The sequence below is a fragment of the Phyllostomus hastatus genome, unplaced genomic scaffold (genome assembly GCF_019186645.2).
Source record: "Phyllostomus hastatus isolate PE091 unplaced genomic scaffold, TTU_PhHast_1.1 phas_scaffold_1674, whole genome shotgun sequence".
Taxonomy (NCBI): Eukaryota; Metazoa; Chordata; class Mammalia; order Chiroptera; family Phyllostomidae; genus Phyllostomus; species Phyllostomus hastatus.
Genome location: NW_025334011.1, coordinates 304,027 through 323,754, shown reverse-complemented (window position 1 = coordinate 323,754; position 19,728 = coordinate 304,027). Strand labels below are relative to the sequence as shown.

Genomic DNA, 19,728 nt, shown 5'->3' with positions numbered 1-19,728 from the left:
AGTGTAGCATGAAAGACTTTAAGCCAACGTGTGACATGGGAAGAATTGTATTTTAGATTAATGACCATGACATCGATACAGAGAAAGATTAACAGTGGAACAAACTAGCAGACTGGATGACTGTGTAAGGGGGTGTGTGAATAGACTGGTGTAAAATTATGAGAGATCATTTGGAGAAAATGGCATTAGGGATGATGATTAAGAAACAGATTGAAGGACTTCTGATAAAGGTGGTGGAGTATAAAAATGCTGTGCTCACTTCCTCCCACAACCACATAGAAATTACAACTAATTTACAAACAACTATCATTCAGAAATACCTGAAATGTAGCTGAACAGAAGTGCTTTAACTAAAAATATAAAGAGGTCACGTAAAGTCGGGAGAGGCAGAGATGCAGAAAAATCTGGTCCCATAACGGTGTGGTTAAAAATCAGAAGAAATGTCTTGGCTGTGGCAGTCCTCCCTGAGGAGCAAGGGAGGGGGTCCTAGCTCCATACCAGGCTCTCCAGCACAGGGTTCTAGTCTGAGAACACTTACTTCCAGCTGTGAGCACCAGCAAGGATTGTAGCTGGGTGAGACAGAGGTCTTCTGGAGTCCCAGGCAGTTTCTCTCAAAGGGCCCATACACAGGCTTGGAGTTACAGCAGCTACACAGATGTCAGGAATATAAAGGGAGGAACTGAATTGTGCAGCAAGTGCTATAATGGCAGGTTTCTCCCAGACAGAAGTGCTGACAGAGGCCATTGTTTTTTCCTGAGCCCTCCCCCAACAGAGCCAGCAGGCAGGTACCATATCAGAGTCTCCATCAACCTGGCTATCACTGGTTGCCCTACCCTGACACCCAGCCTCACACAACTTGTGGTCTCACCCAAGCTGTTTCCAGTGACTTTTCCATACAGCCTACCTTGGCTCATAATTTAGATTATTCTAAAATTTCTCAAACATACAGCATCTGGCCTCTGGATACCATGTACTTCTCATTAAATGACCTCAGGTCTGGCAGTGGTGACAAACACCCATGGTTCATAGTTTGGAATCTGCCAGGCACCTCCAAGCCCAGCATAATAGCAACCATCTGAGAACTGCATTGCAACTCATACCCCCATGCCCTCAGAGAGAGTAGAGGTGACAATTGACCGTGGACTGCATGCCTCATTAAGGCCTCAGAGCCAATCCACCCAGTGGCCAGCTTCAGACCATCTCCCATATCCACAGCTGACACACTCTTGGGACCAGCACCCCATGGAAATGAGTGCTGCTCTGTGGGATAAGACCCTATGCTGTGGTAATGGCCACTACTTGAAGCTGGTTGGCTTTGGAGGAAGCCCCTCCCATTGAGGTGCCAACAGCAACCAAAGATCAACTACAGCAGGAAAGTGTACACAGCCCACACAGGAGGTGCACCTGGAGTGTCCAGATAAGGTACAGGCTGTGCCACTGTGTCCTACAGGATCCTGCTACAGTAGACCACTATACCAAGCCTAGAAATCATAGAAGCTCTACCCTAATATACAGAAAGAAACAAAGAAAGAAAGCCAAACTGAGGAGACAAAGAAGCATGTCCCAAATGAAAGAACAGAATAAAACCTCAGATAATAACTAAGGAAAACAGAGACAAGCAATCTACTAGATGAAGAGTTCAAAACATAGTTATAAGGATGCTCAATGTCCTCATGGAGAATTTCAACAAAAATATAGGCAACATAAAAATGGAGATAGAAAACATAAAAGAGTAACCAGTTGGAAATAAAGACTATAATAATCAAACTAAAGAATACAGTACAGGGAATTAACATTACAGTAGATGAAGCAGAGGATCAATCAGTGATTTGGAAGACAAGAAAGCAGAAAACACTCAAAAGCACAGAAAAAAAGTGAGGATAGTGTAAAATGCCTCTGGGACACTTCAAGCATACCACCTTTCACATTATGGGGGCGCCAGAAGGAGAAATGAGAGAGCAAGAAATTGAAGACCTACTTGAAAAAATAACGTCAGAAAACATTTTTAAGAAGTGGTGCATATAGACAATGAGTCATAAAAAGAATAAAGTCTTGGCATTGGCAACAATGTGAATAGAACTGGAGGATACTGTGCTAAGTGAAATAAATCAAACAGAGAAAGACAAATATCAGGTGATTTCACTTATATATGGAATCAAAAAGAAAAGTAAAATAAGCAGAAGAGAAATAGACTCATATATACAAAGGACATTTTGATGGCTGCCAGATGGAAGCGGGTGGGAGATGGGTGAAAGAGGTGAAGGGATTAAGAAGTACAAAAACTGGTGGTTGCAAAATAGTCACAGGGATATAAAGTACAGCTTAGGCAATATAGTCATTGATATTGTAATAACTATGTATGGTGTCAAATGGATACTAGATGTATCAGGTAATCACTTTGTAAGTTATATAATTTCTAATCACTGGATTGTTTGCCTGAAACTGATATAATATTGTATGCCAACTCTAATTGAAAAATTTAAAAAAGTATTTAAAAATAAAATAAAATTAAACCCTTTGCTTTTCTCACCTGTCCTCCAAACTCTCCTATCTTATAACTGCCAAATTATTCTGGACCTATGAGCCTATTTCTGTTCTGTTTGTTCACTTATTTTCTTTATAAGATTCCACATATAAGTGAAATGGTATGGCATTAGTGCTCCTCTGTCTGACTTATTTCACTTGAACAATACCATCTAGGTCCATCCATGTTGCTGCAGGTGGCAAGTTTCATGTTTTCTATGGGTGAGTCATATTCTATTGTACATGTGCACCACTTCTTCTTTATCCATTCATCTATTGATAAACAGGGTGCTTTTATATCTCGGGTATTGTAAATAATGCTGCAATGAACAATGGATGTATGTATCTTTTTGATTTCATGTTTTAGTTTTCTTCAGATGAATATCGAGAAGTGGGATTTCTGGGTCCTTCTTTATCTCATGTTATATAGCCTTTGTTTTAAAGTTTATTTTGTCTGTTATAAGTATTGCTACCACACCTTTGTTGTCGCTCCCATTTTCATGAAATGTCTTTTTCCATCTATTTATGTCCAGTCTGAGTGTGTCTTTCAACTGAAGTGTGTCTCTTGTAGACAGTATATATAAAGGTTTTTTTGTTACACATTCAACCTCCATATTTCTTTTGTTGGAGCATTTAATCCATTTGCATTTAAGTTAATTGTTGATAGATATGTATTTCTTGCATTTTATTCATAATTTTATCTTTTCTTCCTCTTCTTAAAGAAGACCCTTTAACATTTCTTGTAATACTGGTTTGGTGGCAATAAACCCCTTTAGTTTTTTGTTGTCTGAGGAGCTCTATATCCATCCTTTGATTCTGAATGATAGCTTTGCTGGGTAAACTTGCCTATCCCTTCTGGTCTGTGAAGTTTCTGTTGAGAAATCAGCTGACAGTATAATGGGAGCTCTTTTGTAGGTAACTAACTGCTTTTCTCATATTGCTTTTAAGATTCTCATTTTCATTAATCTTAGACATTTTAATTTTAATGTCTTAGTGTCTTCCCCTTTGGGTTCTTCTTGTTTGGAATTCTCTGTATTTCCTAGACTTGTGTGTCTATTTCCTTTACCAGCTTCAGTAAATTTTCTGTCATTATTTTTTAAATAGATTTTCAGTTTCTTGCTCTCTCTTTTCTCATTCTGTCAACATTATGAGGCAAATTTTGGTATGCTTGAGTTGTCCCAAGGGTCCTTTTGCTGTTTTCATGTTTTGGGGTTCTTTTTTCTTTTTGCTGTTCTGATTGGCTGTTTTCTGTTTCCTTATCTTCCAAATTTCTGATTTGAAATTTGCTTTATGTTCTCCACTTTTGTTTTCTTGTGATATACTCTTCACTTCAGTTAGTGTATTCTTCATTTAAACTGGTTCTTAATTTTGTTTTCTCTCTTTGTTTTTATCCTTCCTATCTTTTTTTGACATTCTCACTCAGTTCATCTACTCTTCCCCTAAGTTCAATGAGCATCCTTGTAACCAGTGTTTTCTGGACTCTTGTGTCTAGTAGATGGCTTCTGTCCATTTTGTTGAGTTCTATTTATGGACTTCTGTTCTGTTCTTTCATTTGGACCATATTTCTTTGTTTCCTCACTTTGGCTATCTCTTTGTGTGTATTTCTCTGTATTAGTTAGAGCTGCTATATATCTTGGGCTTGGTATGGTGGCCTAATTTAGTAGGTGTCCTATAGAGCCCCATGGCATAGCCTCTCCAATGACCCAAAGTGGGAACTCCAGGTGCACCACCCATGTGGGCTATGTCCACTCTCCTTTTGTAGTTTAACTGTTTACAACTCAGTTGAAGGGATTTACCCCCAGGCTGATTGGCTGCCAGGTCCAGTGTCAACTGCTATGAACAATCAGCTGCATAGGGGTCAACATCACAGAGCAGCACTTACATAAGAGGGGATTTTGTATCTGGGGGGTTCAGAAGAGGGGGTTCACTTTTAGTGTATCTTTTGTGAAGGAGATTGGGTGTTACTTTGATGTGGTCTGAAGTTGTCCACTGGATTCATGGGCTCTGGGGCCTTCTGGGAGGGCAAGCCAGGGTTATGTGCCAACTGTGTCCTACCTAAGGTCACCATGCATTACCTACAAAACAATCTTTGGGTGGCTGCTACTTCAGATGGTGCTAGGCTAGGAGGCACCCAAGACAGGCCATTGTGAACCAAGGACAGATGTTGCTTATTTGGAAGGTTTTTAGGAATCTCCACAGCATGAGCCAAGTCAGGTTGTTGGTATTACAAAGCTTGGGTTGGGCCCTAAGTTGGGTGGGGCTGAGTCTCAGGCAGTCACTAGTGCCAGGTTAACAGTGTTAACCAGGTTGATGGAAACTCAGCTATGGCACTCACCTGCTGGCTCCATGGAGTGATGGCCCACATGGAGTGACATGAATCACCACAAAGTGAAATTGTGGGTTGAAACATTTGAAATAAATTTATATACATGTAAGAATATTTCTTTGAGCTGGAGGGCATTGATCAGATATTTAAAAGCTAATACTTGAATCTAGGTTCTTTCAAAAGAAAATTACAAAGCAGAGTTACTTGCCAATGCTTAATTTTATCACTAATGACTAATTAATAGAATGTCTACATGACCTCTGTCAGTTAAAGACATGCATATTTCAAAACCATGCTGTACTTGAACTTCTTTATGAATAAATCTCACTGTGGTCACAAATAGTGAGTTGAGAAGTTAATCAACTATATAAGTTTGTTGATATTAGAGGCAGAGCTTATTGAAATGCAGAGAAAAAATTTTTATTGTTGGGTTTTGAATGTATGTAAGCACAGGGCAAAAATTAACTGAGACCAGAGGAGAGGCACAACAAAGAGTTCATTTTTTATTTGTTCAATTTCAGGCTATTTTTGGTACAGAACAACAGGGGGTTCCGCCCACCTATCTGAGTCCATTTTGCCCACTGCCTGAGGAAAGATGTCTCTTAATACCAGATCAGTGAAAAGGAAAGGAATGTATCATTCATTTGAAATAACACAGACTAAAGTTCCCCACAAATGCTCACAGTCCTCCCAGCACCCTCCACGTGGCAAAAGGGGGCACCTCCAAAGCCTTGTGATCCTGACTCTCACCCAAGCCTCATGGCCCCAACCAAGACACCAAAGCCAAGTGGTCCTAAAGAGATGTGTGGTCCCCAAAAGCAAGATGCCCAAAGGCTGCTGTGCCTCAATTTAAATCCCAGCACTAATCTTCCTCTGCAGCCCCATTTCTGGTTCCTCTCACAATTGACCACATCTGCCCACATTCTGGGCAGGTATGGCCCTGTTGTGTGGAGCCAATTATCTCCAAGCTCTTCTGGACCCTATTACAAATCCCTATTTTGGGCTCCCCTCTTGGCTGCACCCTGTTATACTTTTACACATCAGTCAGAGTGTACAAACTGGAGGGTCTAAAAAGAAATTCAGGAGAAAGCACACAGGAGGTGCAACTCATTATTCTGCTACTACAGGGAGTTAGCTAGTCCCTAATAAAGCAAAGAAGAAAAGGGAATTAGACCTTGTTGAATATAGTCAACTAGGGAGCATAAGCCTGCTTGCTTAGCCAGGAGCTGCACCTTCACACACTCCAAAGGATCACAGCATTGTCCTGCAAAGGGGATTAACAACCTTCCCTCTGTGTTCTGGGAGGAAGGCCAGTTTTTACAACCTCTTGATTCTACTTCCCCAGATTATAGGTGGAATAAGCATGGGAGCAATAGAAGTCAAAATGGCACAACTGAGGTGCTTCTATGAGGCATGCATGATAGGAGCCCAAATGGACACCATAGAGTCGTGTCAGTCTAGCCTTGGGAAAAAAAGAATTGGTTGGGAGGTGGACGCATTAGAAGCCCATGAAGCTTTGAAGTCCCTGGTCTCCCAAGTCTGAGATAATATAACCAACCTTAACAAAGAAGCCCTCTTTCCCTCAGTGAAACACACTTGCCCCATTCACTCACCATAGCAGGCACAGCATAGCAGGCACAGCAGCTGTCTGAACTCCAAGGCAGGCTTCAGGCAGAAGCCTGGGTACAACAGCAGAGCTGGGAACAGAACTAAGCTACCTGGATGAGGACTGAGACTATTAGCAGCCTACTATGGGCTCCAAAAGACTAAGCTTTAACATGACACAAACTCCAGATAATGGCCTTTGTTTTGGTCTTGCTGAAGACACAGTTGGACTTTTTCTATGGAGGGGCAAGAGGAGAAGGATATTGAAAACCCAGAGGCAGTCGAGTAATTTCATCTGAATAAATCTTGCTACACCAATATCTCCTGTCTGTGGGCTCGTGGAAAGATTTCCTTGTGATCCCAGGAAGTGATATGATTTCAACATGCAGCAATTCTACCAAATTTTCTTAACTCCCACATTCTTGCCTCAGCATCAGAGCCTGACTGTTCTCCTGTTGTTTCCTTCCAATTTCTTTGGTTCCAAAGATGCTTTCTTTGTTTTGTGCCATCCATGTGGGAAGGAGATTGCCCTTTAGGTTTGGCAGGTTTTCTAAGGAACAGAAGTCCTCTGTCCATAATATTTTGGTAATGAATGATTTAATCTCATAAAAATTATAGTACATTGTAATTTGTAGATTTTAGCTGCCAATATTTAAACCATTTATAGAGCTGAGAATTTTTCCCAGTCACCTGCTAAAAGGAAATAAACTTTCTCTATAAATATGATTAAAGACCATGTTTTAATGAATTTGTGTACACTACATGGATTGGAATTTCTTTTAACACAGAATTATTCTCAATTAAAATGAGATGGCCTAGATGATAATCTTGCCCTTTGAATAGTCATCCAGCTGTGTCATAACCTGCTTTCTTCCATACAGGAGATAATAAAATAAAACTGTATGTCTTTTCTTAAAAAATACTAAAATAGTAAAAAGTATTGTGTGTTGGCATAAAATGTTGAAAAATGCTAATGAGAATCAGGAGAAACACCGGTGCCATGCATTCAGTTGTGTCCTACGCATAGATAAGTTCATAGATAAGTTCAAGAATTTGATCACACTTGAAAATATGGGTTATTGCAGATGCAATTAGTTAAGACCTGTTTATCCAGGAGTAAGGTGTGTGTCCTTAATTAAATATGACTAATGTTTATATGAGAATAGACAGAGAAGGAGAAGAAAGCTTTGTAACAACAGAGATAGAGATTGCAGTGATGGGCTTACAAACCAAAAATTGTCAAGGATTGCCAATAATGCCAGAGAAAAAGTAAAAGCACAGTTGAATTGCACCCTAGACCTATCACAAACAGTAAAGCTCAGCTCTTGTTTTGTTTTGTTTTGTTTTTGCCACTAGAGTTTGTACTTTATTTCAGCAGTGCTAAGCAATTAAAACAATGATATATCTGGTATTTGCTTCATAGATCAATTTATTGTGTGAGGAAAGATTTTTTTTGTTTAGTTTTATGATACTTCAATAGAGAGAATAAAATAGAAAACAATCAAATAGTGAAGAGAATATCATTACCACTGTGTTAGAAATATAGATCATTGATCTCGGGTGTGTGTTTTTCATCTAACATGATTCAATTGGCTTTTTTTTCACAGCTGGAATTTGTACACAGAAACCTTATTAATGGGTTAAATTTTTTAAGTTACAATCTAATACATGAGAGAATACAAATAGTGCTCTACTTTTGGAATTGTTTTATAAAAGATGCTTTCAAATTCACTTTGGATGTATTTATTTTACGTGGGCTGATAATATATTGCTAGAAGGGGAAATCATTCTTGAATAAGAAGAATGGTCATGAGTAGAGAGCAAAGACTTCTGACGAGGACTGTGGAGAAAGAGAAACATTCCTTTCATTAAACTAAAGACTAGATCATTCATAATATCAAACACTTTCTTGATTTTGAATTTTATCCATATCTATTTCTTTGTGTCTGACCAAGTGCTTACAATTGTCTTTTTGATATCCTTTACTTGGTCTCCACCAAATGATAGTCAAGGTGTTCTGTGACCCCCAATTCTGCTTGCTCTGCAGCTTGAACAAGAACTAAAAGTGGAGTATGCCCTTTATATCAGCTTATTCTGAGAACTGGTTGACCACAGCGAACACTATTTTCTATTGGTCATTTACATGCTTGCTCACCTTCCCTTTAAAAGCTAGTGCTATTCTTTGCATACCTCTATGTACCCTTTTAAAAAAGGCTTTTCCTGTTAGATTTTGAGATGCTTAATGATTTCTGAGATTTGAGCACTCACCTCATGATCATGTTCTTTTTTCTGAATAAAATCTTTCATTGTCTGTGTTTGTATAAGTATTTCCTTGACATGACAGAGGATCCTTGACCCAAAACCATGCTTTAGTTAAAAGAATTCACATGAGAAAGCTTTACTAAAATTATCTAAACTAGTTATGTAATCAGATTCACTTTAGAATGAATTGCTAGCACCTCTGCCAATTCTTTCTTGGTTCAAGCTCTTATTTTGCTTCTTAAATAACTGTTATAATTTCCCAATGAACTTATTGATTAATGGTCTGTCAGTGCTCCCCATCACCCACTGGCTAGACTCACCCACTGTGAGTCTCCCACTCACCCAGTGGCCACCCACTGTGTAATAGGCCTCAAGAACACATGCAATCACATTACTGCTTTGTCAAATGATGTTCTGACTGCTGATGGCCAGCTCTGATATCCATCTTTATAACTAGGTAATAAGCTGCAACTGCAGAGACTCTGGCTCAATGGTATTTATATTCCAGTGCTATCTCACTGCTTGCTCACAATGAGGCCCAGAAGAAGTATCTGGTGACTTAATGAATACATATTTCAGCTGAACCCCTATTTCCTCAAATAATATCTCAAGTAACAGCTTTTATTTCCCATAGATTTTTCCCAGTCATGCAAAGAGCTCTTAATTTCCATGTCTCTAAGTTTCATGGACAAACTAATTCTATGCCAAGCTATGACTTTTTCTTGCACTACATCAGGGTCTTAAGAAACATTGAACAAATAATGAAAAACTTGTTGAATAAATTTGTATCATTTTTTTTCACTTCTCACTTTTCACATGAGGTTCACTTCTGCATATTAGCCCACTTGGCTTTTGAATTTGAATGTTATTCACCTCCAAAACTAACATTTGTTAATACACCTTAATGTAAACCAAGCAAAACATAGGGATACAGTAATATTCCCTGAAAAATAAAACAAAACAAAGCAAAACAACCTCAGTCACACCAAAAACAGATAGGAAAAAGGAGGGCATTGGGAGAGCATTGATTCTTTTCTAAGAGGCATATTTGCTAAGCACTTCTATGTGCTCCTCCAGTTCTGAGATCATATCCATTTCCTTTTCTTCCCCTTCCTTCCCTGGTTTCACCTTTCATTCAGTCCATCATCAGATCTGATGATTCCTTTTCATAGTCTTCTTTCTCCTGTTACTTTTAAGTCTTTGTATCATGAGCCTATCTCAGGTCCCCTGCCCCTTTCCTTAAATACAGTGTACACATTTCATTCATATTTGTGTCTCTCAAATTATATTCTTAATATATTCTTTCCTTTTTAAAATATAGTCTTTCCTGATCAATTATATTCACCTATTACCTAGTGTCCTGGGAGGAAGTTCAGACTCTTCACCCTGTCAATAATGTGAATTATTTAGACTATATTATCCATGTGCATTCAAAAGTAATTGAAATTTATCAGAAGTATTTCAACTTTGAATTATAGAACTGCTTTTTTTCTGTAGTGATATTTAATCTTTCCTGAATTTTATACTGGAGCAGTGTCCCTATCCTTAATGCTCATCACAGTGCCAAGGTGAAGTTTCTCAAATTCTCTTGTGGTCTGATTCAATTAGGGGCCTTATTAAAATGCAGATTCTGATGGAATAGCTCTGCATGGGCTTCAGACTCTAAATTTCTGACAAGTTCCCAGATGGTGTGTGTGCCACTACTCCAAACATTACATTTTAGAAAGATATCCAGCCACAGATTTAGTGGCAGAGCATCATGGAGTCACAATTACATGCAACTCTATTCACAGGCATTGATGGAATATGTCTGTCAACAGTCTCCCCAATTTTATGAAGTGGTCACATATTGCTATAATGCCTGTTTGTCCATGATTAAAAAGCAGTTTAGAAAAGATAAGGAATGGTTTAAGGTCATGAAACTGGTAGTTGCTGAACCAGAATAAAAAGACACCAGAGCTCCCATTTGAAAATCCCACCTCTAACCATCCCAGGACAGGTGTTTTCTTTTAGAAACTTTTAGATGAGTAAATGCACTTTAGGGGAACTACACCTGCTTATGTTGCTTTAGCTGTTTTGCTTTTGGTTTGATGGCTTGGTTTTATTTATTCTTGTTATAACTATCACCACTGAAATTTCTGGAGAACAAAAATTGTCATTAGATCCTTGGCTGGGTGGTTCAGTTGGTGGAGCATCATCCTTTGCATCATGATGGTTACAAGTTCTATCTCTTGTCATGGGGCACACCTAGGTTGCAGGTTCGATTCCTGATCGGGGAGTTTATGAGAAGCAACCATACCACGTTTCCCTGTCACACGTTAAAGTTTCTCTGTCTCTCTGTATTTCTTTTTCCATTCCACTCTTTCTAAAATCAATATAAACATATTCTCTAGTGAGGATTTAAAAAGTAACAATAAAAATAAGATAAAAGTATTTTTCAATGTCATTAGTTGTAGCTTACCTCTGTAATCCATCCTGTGCTTACTACTCTCCTTCAAATGGTTGAGGGTATGGATATCCCTGTGGATATTCCTGTGGATATCCCTGTGGTTGATATGGATACCCTTCCTGAAAACACAATGACAGAATTGAGACAATGGTAGTGTAAATAATTCACAGTAATTTCAATTACAGTCTGAGTTTTAAAGTTGGTAGAAATTCATGGATCATCTACATGTTTGATTTTTCAAAGTTTTGTTATGTTTTCACTTTATTATAAGAAAAATGTTTAAAGGAAGAGACAAATAGGAAGCCATTTTCAGCTACACTGTTTGTTGACAGTTCTATTCTTTTATAATGCAAGTGAATCCATTGATTATAGAGGAATACACAAATTTTAAATGATCATTAAAACATTACCTCTGAGCTCCTACTTTGCCTATCCTTGAATTTTCCAGTGAGAAGGAATTTGTTAATTTCAGGTTTGGTGGAATTGCTACTTCTCACTGCTGACCTATAATGACCTTAACTGTCTCTTAAAACTCCTACTTTTTAAAATATCCACTGATTCAATTTCAATATCCTATCCCTCTTTCTTCATGTTTTAATTTGTTTCCTTGTTAAAATTCATCTACTTAATATATTAGTGGAATTTTTGAGAACATAGGATATTGATTGACATGGGAAAATAATATGACATTGAGGATATATTTTATTCTAAAAATGCTAGATAAGTGAAATTTTCCATCATATTTAAGAAGATCAGTTTAACTTTTCCTAATGACTTCATCATCCTCCACAAGGATAAAAAGGTGAAAACTTACCACATTATGTTTTTAGGAGACTTTATGCCCTCCCTTAGGCATGTATTATATTTTATAGATTTAGAATCTCATTATTCTTTTTAAAAAAGATTTTATTATTTATTTTTAAGGAGAGGGGAAGGGAAGAAGAAAGAGAGGGGGAGAAACATCAGTGTGTAACCACTCTGACCACGTGACTCTCACGTGCCCCTTACTGGGAATCTGGCCTAAAACCCAGGCATGTGCCCTGACTGGGAATCAAATCAGCGACCCTTTGTTTCTCAGCCTGTGCTCAATCCACTGAGCTACACCAGCAATGGCTAGAATTTCATTATTCTTTGTGTTAGGGTAATTATTTACCAAAGATACTTACATTTTGCTAAATTAATTGGCTTCTTCAGGGCAGCATTATAAGTCTCTATCTAAGTCCTACCAGTATACAACCTGTGGGTCATTTACCAGTATATCATAAAACTTAATATATACTTCATCCACTCACCATAAAGACGTTTCAGAGATAAATATTGATTCTTATGACAGAACAAATAGAGAAGAAAATGTGTTTCATTATACCCCATTATCCGGGAATACTTACATAGTATCTGTCTCTAAAGAAACGATGTTTCTGTTAAAATAGAGAACAAATTAAAATTGTTATCCATGCTTAATGATCAAGCTTTCCAGGAAATGAAAGTGTCTTACCTCTTCAGATGAAGAATCTGCTCCCTTGAAAAAGGAAAAGAAGAAAGAGTGAACATCTAAAATTTATAATTCGATATTGTCAAAAAGGTGTTTAGCTGCCACAATTATGAGCAAACACATGGGGGCAAAGTCTTAGGTAACTGAAACCCTAAGCTAGTTGTTTTATATTTAGTGACATCTTTAACATGAATGAGGACTAGGCTTTGGCTGTACTTAATTTGCTACATTCTCACACCAGTTCCCTTGGGTCCAAATTTCTTTTGTGTGTGATTTAAAAAAAAAAAACCTATCCCTGTGACTAGGATAGTGAAATTGAAACATTCAAGTACGGGTTAGCTCAAGACCAATGTTTTTTAGGTGGGTGTGTTTTAAGTTTCTGAAAAGCCATGTCTGTTTAAATATAGATTGTATAGGTAGTCTGGTATTACGATTATGTTTTCTCTTCTTTGATTTTATTGTTTCTCACATGCACTTTTGTGTGTGCTTAGTGACTCTGAGTGGGCACCTAAGAATTATCCTAAGTCCTTAAAGTACTGATGTAGACTAATTGAAGGAAAATACTCATTCAAAACTTTAGAATTTACAAACCCACGTTCAGGCAATGTATTTATGTTCTTGGCACAACAGAGACATTCTCTGAATAAATAATGAGCACATATGCTCTTAAAAATTTCTGCTATACTTACAATCATGACAAACATGAGAGCCATGATAAAGGCCAAGGCAAGGATCTTCATATTTGGCTGAGTCCTGTGAAAGCACATGTGACAAATCAGTAGCATATTCATTCCTGTGCTTTTATTTATTTATTTTAAAGATTTTATTTACTTATTTTTAGAGAGGGAAGGGAGGAAAAAAGAGAGAGAGAGAAACATCAATATGTGGTTGCTGGGGACCATGGCCTGCAACCCAGGCATGTGCTCTGACTGGGAATCGAACCTATGATGCTTTGGTTCGCAGCCCAAGTTCAATCCACTGAGCTACACCAGCCAGGGCCACTCCTGTGCTTTTAAATCACTTATTGATCAGACTATGATCTATGGCTTTGTGAAACTGGCTAGAGGTGCAGAGTATTCAAACTCATTGCATGACAACATGGAACTTAGAGACAAGTAGGGGACATTGTTGTGGCATAGAGATACTAAAGTATCATGAAACAGAAAAACAGGACATTTCAAAGAGACCAAAAGAGGATGGAAACATGAAAGCAAAGAAAAAGGCAAAGCTTGTGTGAGATTATATAGAATAGGTAAAGAAATACTTGTGGAACCTTCAAAGAAACAATGCAAGAGAGGATAGTATGTAGGAAATGAAATAGTTCTCCAGTTAAGAAGAACAAAAATGAGGACAGGCTGACCATTTAGATGGTTGTGAAATTATAGGGACCTTACATAATGATATATGGAATATTGGTTAAGGCAGAGTTTAAAAAATATTCAGAAGGTAGAATTACAAGAAACAGAGACAGGTGTTATAATAGATCTTGAGAAAATAAGTCAGGTTCTCACTAAAGAACTGTGGAGTTAGTGTAACCCTAGTATTAGAAAAGGAAAGATGATGGATAGAGTCACATCAAATTGATAAAGAAGTTTCAGGGAAAATATTTGTAGATACAATGGTTTTGGTAAAAATAATTAATCTCCAAATTATCTTATTCAATGCAAGTACCCTAATCTGGGCCTCTTTGAGATATTTTTATAATTGAGTTTACACAACGAATTCAGTACGCTTACTGTTATGTAAGAAGTAAAGCAGATTATTTATTTCTCAGTTACAAACTTCTAAATAAAAACATTTTGCAAAGTATAAGGTAAGTAATGATAAAAGCTCTTTTCTTCCTGATCATTTTAGCCATCAGTTTTGATAAAACAATAGAGTAACATCTTTTTTTCCTGATAACAAAGGAAACTGTTTTCCTGCCTAATAACTTTAAACTTTAACATATGAAGCACAGTTCGTGACTGATGGTATTTCCATAGTTCCTTACCTGATGACTTTGCCTCAGTTGTTGAAACTCGGGACTTTGTCAATGGACAAACTGAGAAAATTGTATGTTTCTTGATAACATTTTGAAAATCATCTAATACTTACCCAAATATTCATTCATGTTATGATACAAATAAAGATGAAGCTTTCGGTGTTGTTCATACATGAAATTTTATTGAAAGTAGAGCATTAAGAATAATTCACAGAAAATGGTCTTCTACAGATGGACAGATACCCAAATGGATATTTAGTATCTTGGAAAGATTATCCAAAGAACACAATGTTGAAGTTTAACATAGCATAAAAACTCATTTGAAATAAAATCTCAAATGAAATGAGTATAGATTAAATAAAATAAATTAATAAAAGTCTGTTTCATTAAGTGCTAATAAAGCAGAAAATCATAAACTATTTTAATGATAGGAAGGATGATGAAAAGGTAAATAAAATGAGTTAGTGATGGTACTGCAGTAACTTTGATGAAGGTTAATTAAAGCTTTAGAATAATACATTTGAAAATGAGAGCTTTTGCTATTCTAACAATCGTTTTCTTATAAAATATAACCATGAAACTTAAGTTCAAGGTAAAACAAATGATCACACAGTAAATATTTTATATTTAGTCAAAAGAATAAAAAGACATCTGGGTACCAGCAGAGACCAAGGAGCAGAGCTCCCCCTTTCCCCTCCCCATTCATTCGGTGCAGCGTTGCTGTCAATGCAGAGGCATTGCGACCCTGTCCTCACCTTCAGATCCTGATGTAGGATCACCATTTAAGTATTTCTTCATGAAAAATTATTGGTAAATTCTATACATTTAAAAAATAGTTTACAATTCATTCTAGCAAATAAAAATTAGAATAAGAGATCATATTAGATTGTCCATGAATACATTACCTTTTACCCTAGATGAGACACAAGAGTTCGAGAAGCTGAAATGGCAAAGCCAGAAGAGATGATGTTCTTTTCTAGAAGACTGATGTATTTATATACACTGAAATCCTGCATTTGTTTTTCTAAATTACATCAATTATGAGATCATATTATTGAACTAAAAATAATGCCCAATATCTGTCTTGCAAGATACGAAGAATAAACTTATACTTTATAATAGATGATTGTGAAGCAGAGTCACCAGAAAACACTATACCCTTTACTTGTTAATCCCAGTATTTGTCTAGGTATGCATGAATAAGACAGAGAAAAGTATGCTAAAGTAAGCATGGAAATGACTTGAAATGGTAGAAGTGTTTCCATAGAACACCATCTGCCCTATTTCAACAAATGCATGTGCAAGATGGAAAAAACTCTATGCCCAAAATGATACCATCTTATCAAAATTTTACTGGTTCTCTAATATAGGGTGACAAATGGCATACTAAAATTGAAGCCATTTCATTCAAATGTGGCTCCTAAGATTATTACAATGTATCCTTTTTCTACTGAATCTAGTGTATTTTAAACCTTTTTTAAAAAGGATTTTATGTGTTTATTTTTAGAGAGAGGGTAAGAAAAGGAGAAAGAGAAGGAGAGAACATCAATGTGTAGTTGCCTCTCCCATACCCTCCACTGGAGATCTGGCCTGCAACACAGACATGAGCCCTAACAGGGAATTGAATCAGTGACCTTTTGGTTTGCAGGCTGGCATTCAATCCGCTGAGCCACCACACCAGCCAGAGCTGAATTTTAAGTTTTAAAGTGTATTTAAATGTTTGACAAAATACAGTAGTCCATTAGAATACAATAAAACAGTTATTTTTAAAGTCCAATGACCACAGAAGCTCAGTAATCTATGTCTCACATAGCAACTTGGTGTATATGTTTGGGTGTCGATTTTACTTCCTTTGAGTCTTAAGGGGTTCTTGTTCCTCGCTGGAAGCCATGTGTTAAGTAAATAAGAGGAACAATTAATGTTCACTTAGTCCCTAGACAAATTTGTATAACATTCACCTCTTTGCTACAAGTTGGATAATGTAATGTACTCAAAACTAAATACACCTGTAAGTACCACTTTTAAAGTTTAGGAATCCTTTATGTCCTAGACCATTGTTACTCAAAATGTAGTGCACATGACGATCAGAGCCAGCATCATCAGAGATCTTGTTGGAAATGCAAATTCATAGCCTCTCTTCCCAGGCATTTGTGTCAGAATCTAGGTGGTGCAGCAGGAATCTAATGTTATGAATAACTCCAGGTGATTCTTTGTTTGGACCATAAATTTTCAGAAACCACATAATTAACTCATAATTATATTATGTGCCCATAGGCCTGACCCTATAAATACAATTTAAGCTATAATTTTGTATCAGATGTTTTAAGGAAGTATTTATTAGGTCTATCTTCTATACTATGTTTGGATAAATGCTTTGGAAATTATTGTTATTCTCTGAATGGAAAACAAAACATTCTAAATGTTTTATTAAGGCCAATCAAGTCCAATTCAATTTAATCATTCTGATATTTTTTATTGATTTCTATGCCTTTTAGATATATAGCTGATTCTCAATGTGAAACAAATCTAATCTATAGTATATTTTTAATGGAAAAAAGTTATACAAAGTTCAATAAGTATTAAGAGAAGTTTGATATTTTAAAGGTAAACCCTGCTTTAGCCATTTTGAAAATGTAAAATGGATTTCTTCTTTCCTCTCTTCATTACCTACTTACTGAACCTTCTTTCTTCACTCATTTACTTCTTTGGTGATATCTCTCAAGCCATGTTGAAAGGCAGTATTCTAACAGGTCTATGGTATTACAGCCTACTGAACAATATGTGAACTAGTGATTCAAAGGCACTACCAAGCAGCAACATCATAAAAGAAAAGAAAGAAAAAGCCTGCCAAGGTAATAAAAATAGATGCATAATAATACACAGAATTTAAACCTATATTTAATTTAACTTACCCATATTTCAGGTAGGGACACAAAAGTATAGGTGTTATTCCACACATCATTTACTGCTTGAAAATGTTAGGAAGTGTGGGGATTATGTGTGACAGAAGGAATCAAGAACAGGGGACTCTAAAGACAGGAGTACCTTTGTATGTTTCTCATGGTTTGATCCTCCAGGAATAGGTGGACTTAGAATATCGATGGACCTGAACTTGTGCTGTTATTGTATAATTAAGTAAAACAGGTATCATAACTTCTATAACCAAACACCACACTGTATGAAAATGCCAGGGTCTTTCAATGAAGGGAACAATTCAATAAAAAGTGACTGATACAATACAAATGTGGTATTAAATTGGTGGTATAAAGATACTATCTCCAAAAGGGGGTTTATGATGATATTTATGCTGGATTTCATATCTCCTTCTCCTTTTCCCTGTTATTTTTCTTTCTCATCTTTCTCCACTTTCTCCCTCCTTTCCTGCTTTTCATCTTTTACTTCTCCTACAATGAAAGTATGCTCAAGATTATATGACATAATCTGGATGTTTATTTATTTAACTAAAACCCAGCTTGTATTATATTCCTGTAGAGTCAGAAGAGAAGCAGGCAAAAGACCAAACCCTTTGATAACAGCAAAATAATGTGGGACAAAAATAGAGATCCCGAAAATCTCTCAGAAAGGAAAGAGGAACAGAAGAGGGAAAAAATTCCAGACATCAGTGAATTGTGTAAGCCGAGTGTGAAATATCAGAAAGGAAGGTTAATGTTCATGAACAATTTATACAGTAACCTTGGAGATTGCTTAAGGTTCTTAAACTACAATTTTCTTAGCTACAATAGATATAATCAAGTAGGACTAAATTAAATAAGAAGGTATATAATTTACATTGCAGATAGAAATAGTTCAAATATAAATTTAAGTATTATTTTTACATTTTTCATCATAATCTTCATTAGGAAGAACATTCTAATGTAAAAAAATTTACTGAGGATTATGCAGAAAATGAAAACTAAAGCACAGTGACAAAATATCTTTATAAATTATGTATCACCTGAACCTTCATGACTAGAGTGAGAAAGTTACAAATCTGATCATAAATAAACCACTTTACAGAATAAGGAGGGTGGGAATTTGAAGTCAGTCATGTCAAATGGATGCAGTTTTTTCTACAGAACAGGTAATTGTTTTCTGTAATTCAGTAATGGGTGTGATGATGTAGATATGTAAGAAATTAATGTTACTTTTGGATAATTTATTGAAGGAAAATGATTAAAGGTGTATGACCGATAATTAGAAAAAATTAAGCTGTATTTTAGTCCATGTTTACGAGACATAAATTAATTTTTTCCAAGAACTGAGTGTCCTAAGTAAAACAACAGTATAAGTAAACTGAAGAATTTGCCAAGATTGAGATTTTAACAAGTAGGGTTACTTAAACCCTGAGTTTCACAGAAGTCATTTGAGCTATTGCAAGTATGCAATAAGTGATAAACATGAAACCCTAGATTTAAAAAAATGAAATAAGATTTAAAATGAACAGAGGAAATAAAAGTATATGGACAGGGCAAGACCTTGAGGTTTCTGTAAGGTCAAAGTCAAGAAGGTATCATTGCTTCAACCTTTGCTTCTTTCTAAAATATAAATGAAGATCATATCCTCTTCCAATGGCCTCTTCATCAAACCAAAGTCTAAACTTGACCTACTGAGCTTTAACAATTTGTATACCCCTTTACCTGTGACAGTTTCTTTCCATCCACTTCCTGCTTTCTTCTCTATCCAGCTAGTCTCCTTGACATTCCCCAAACCTGGGAAATTTTATTTATACATATATGTGTGTGTATATATATATATATGTGTGTGTGTATGGTTATTAAATTGTTCTTACTACTTTTGCTACTTGAGATTTTGTTTCTCCATGCTCATTCCCATACTTAATTTTTTTAAAAAAAATGTCAGAGATGATGTTCTGGACTCTCCTATTTAAAATATTCTCTGGGCCTTTGTCCTGTCAGCCTTTTGCTTTTTCAGAGCACTTATCACCACTTCAGATACGTGTAGAATTTTGTTACTCTGGTTTGCAATTCCTAACTATAATATAAACACCATGAAGGCGTTGCTTTTGTTCTTTTGTTCTCTGCTGTGTCTTCATTCAGAGCAGTGCTTGACATCCAGGCACTCGACAAATA

General features: G+C 36.4%; 1 protein-coding gene across 1 annotated transcript in view; it reads right to left on the bottom strand.

Moving 5' to 3' along the window:
* The window catches only part of PRR27 (proline rich 27), a 52,196-nt gene extending 38,799 nt beyond the window's left edge, over positions 1–13,397 (bottom strand). Inside the window, exons 1-2 of the mRNA XM_045857700.1 lie at positions 13,347–13,397; positions 12,661–12,684 (exon numbers count right to left, since the gene is read on the bottom strand). Of these exons, the coding sequence (XP_045713656.1) occupies positions 12,661–12,684; positions 13,347–13,397 (75 nt within the window). The remainder of the gene's footprint in view (positions 1–12,660; positions 12,685–13,346) is intronic.
* Positions 13,398–19,728: the final 6,331 nt, after the last annotated feature.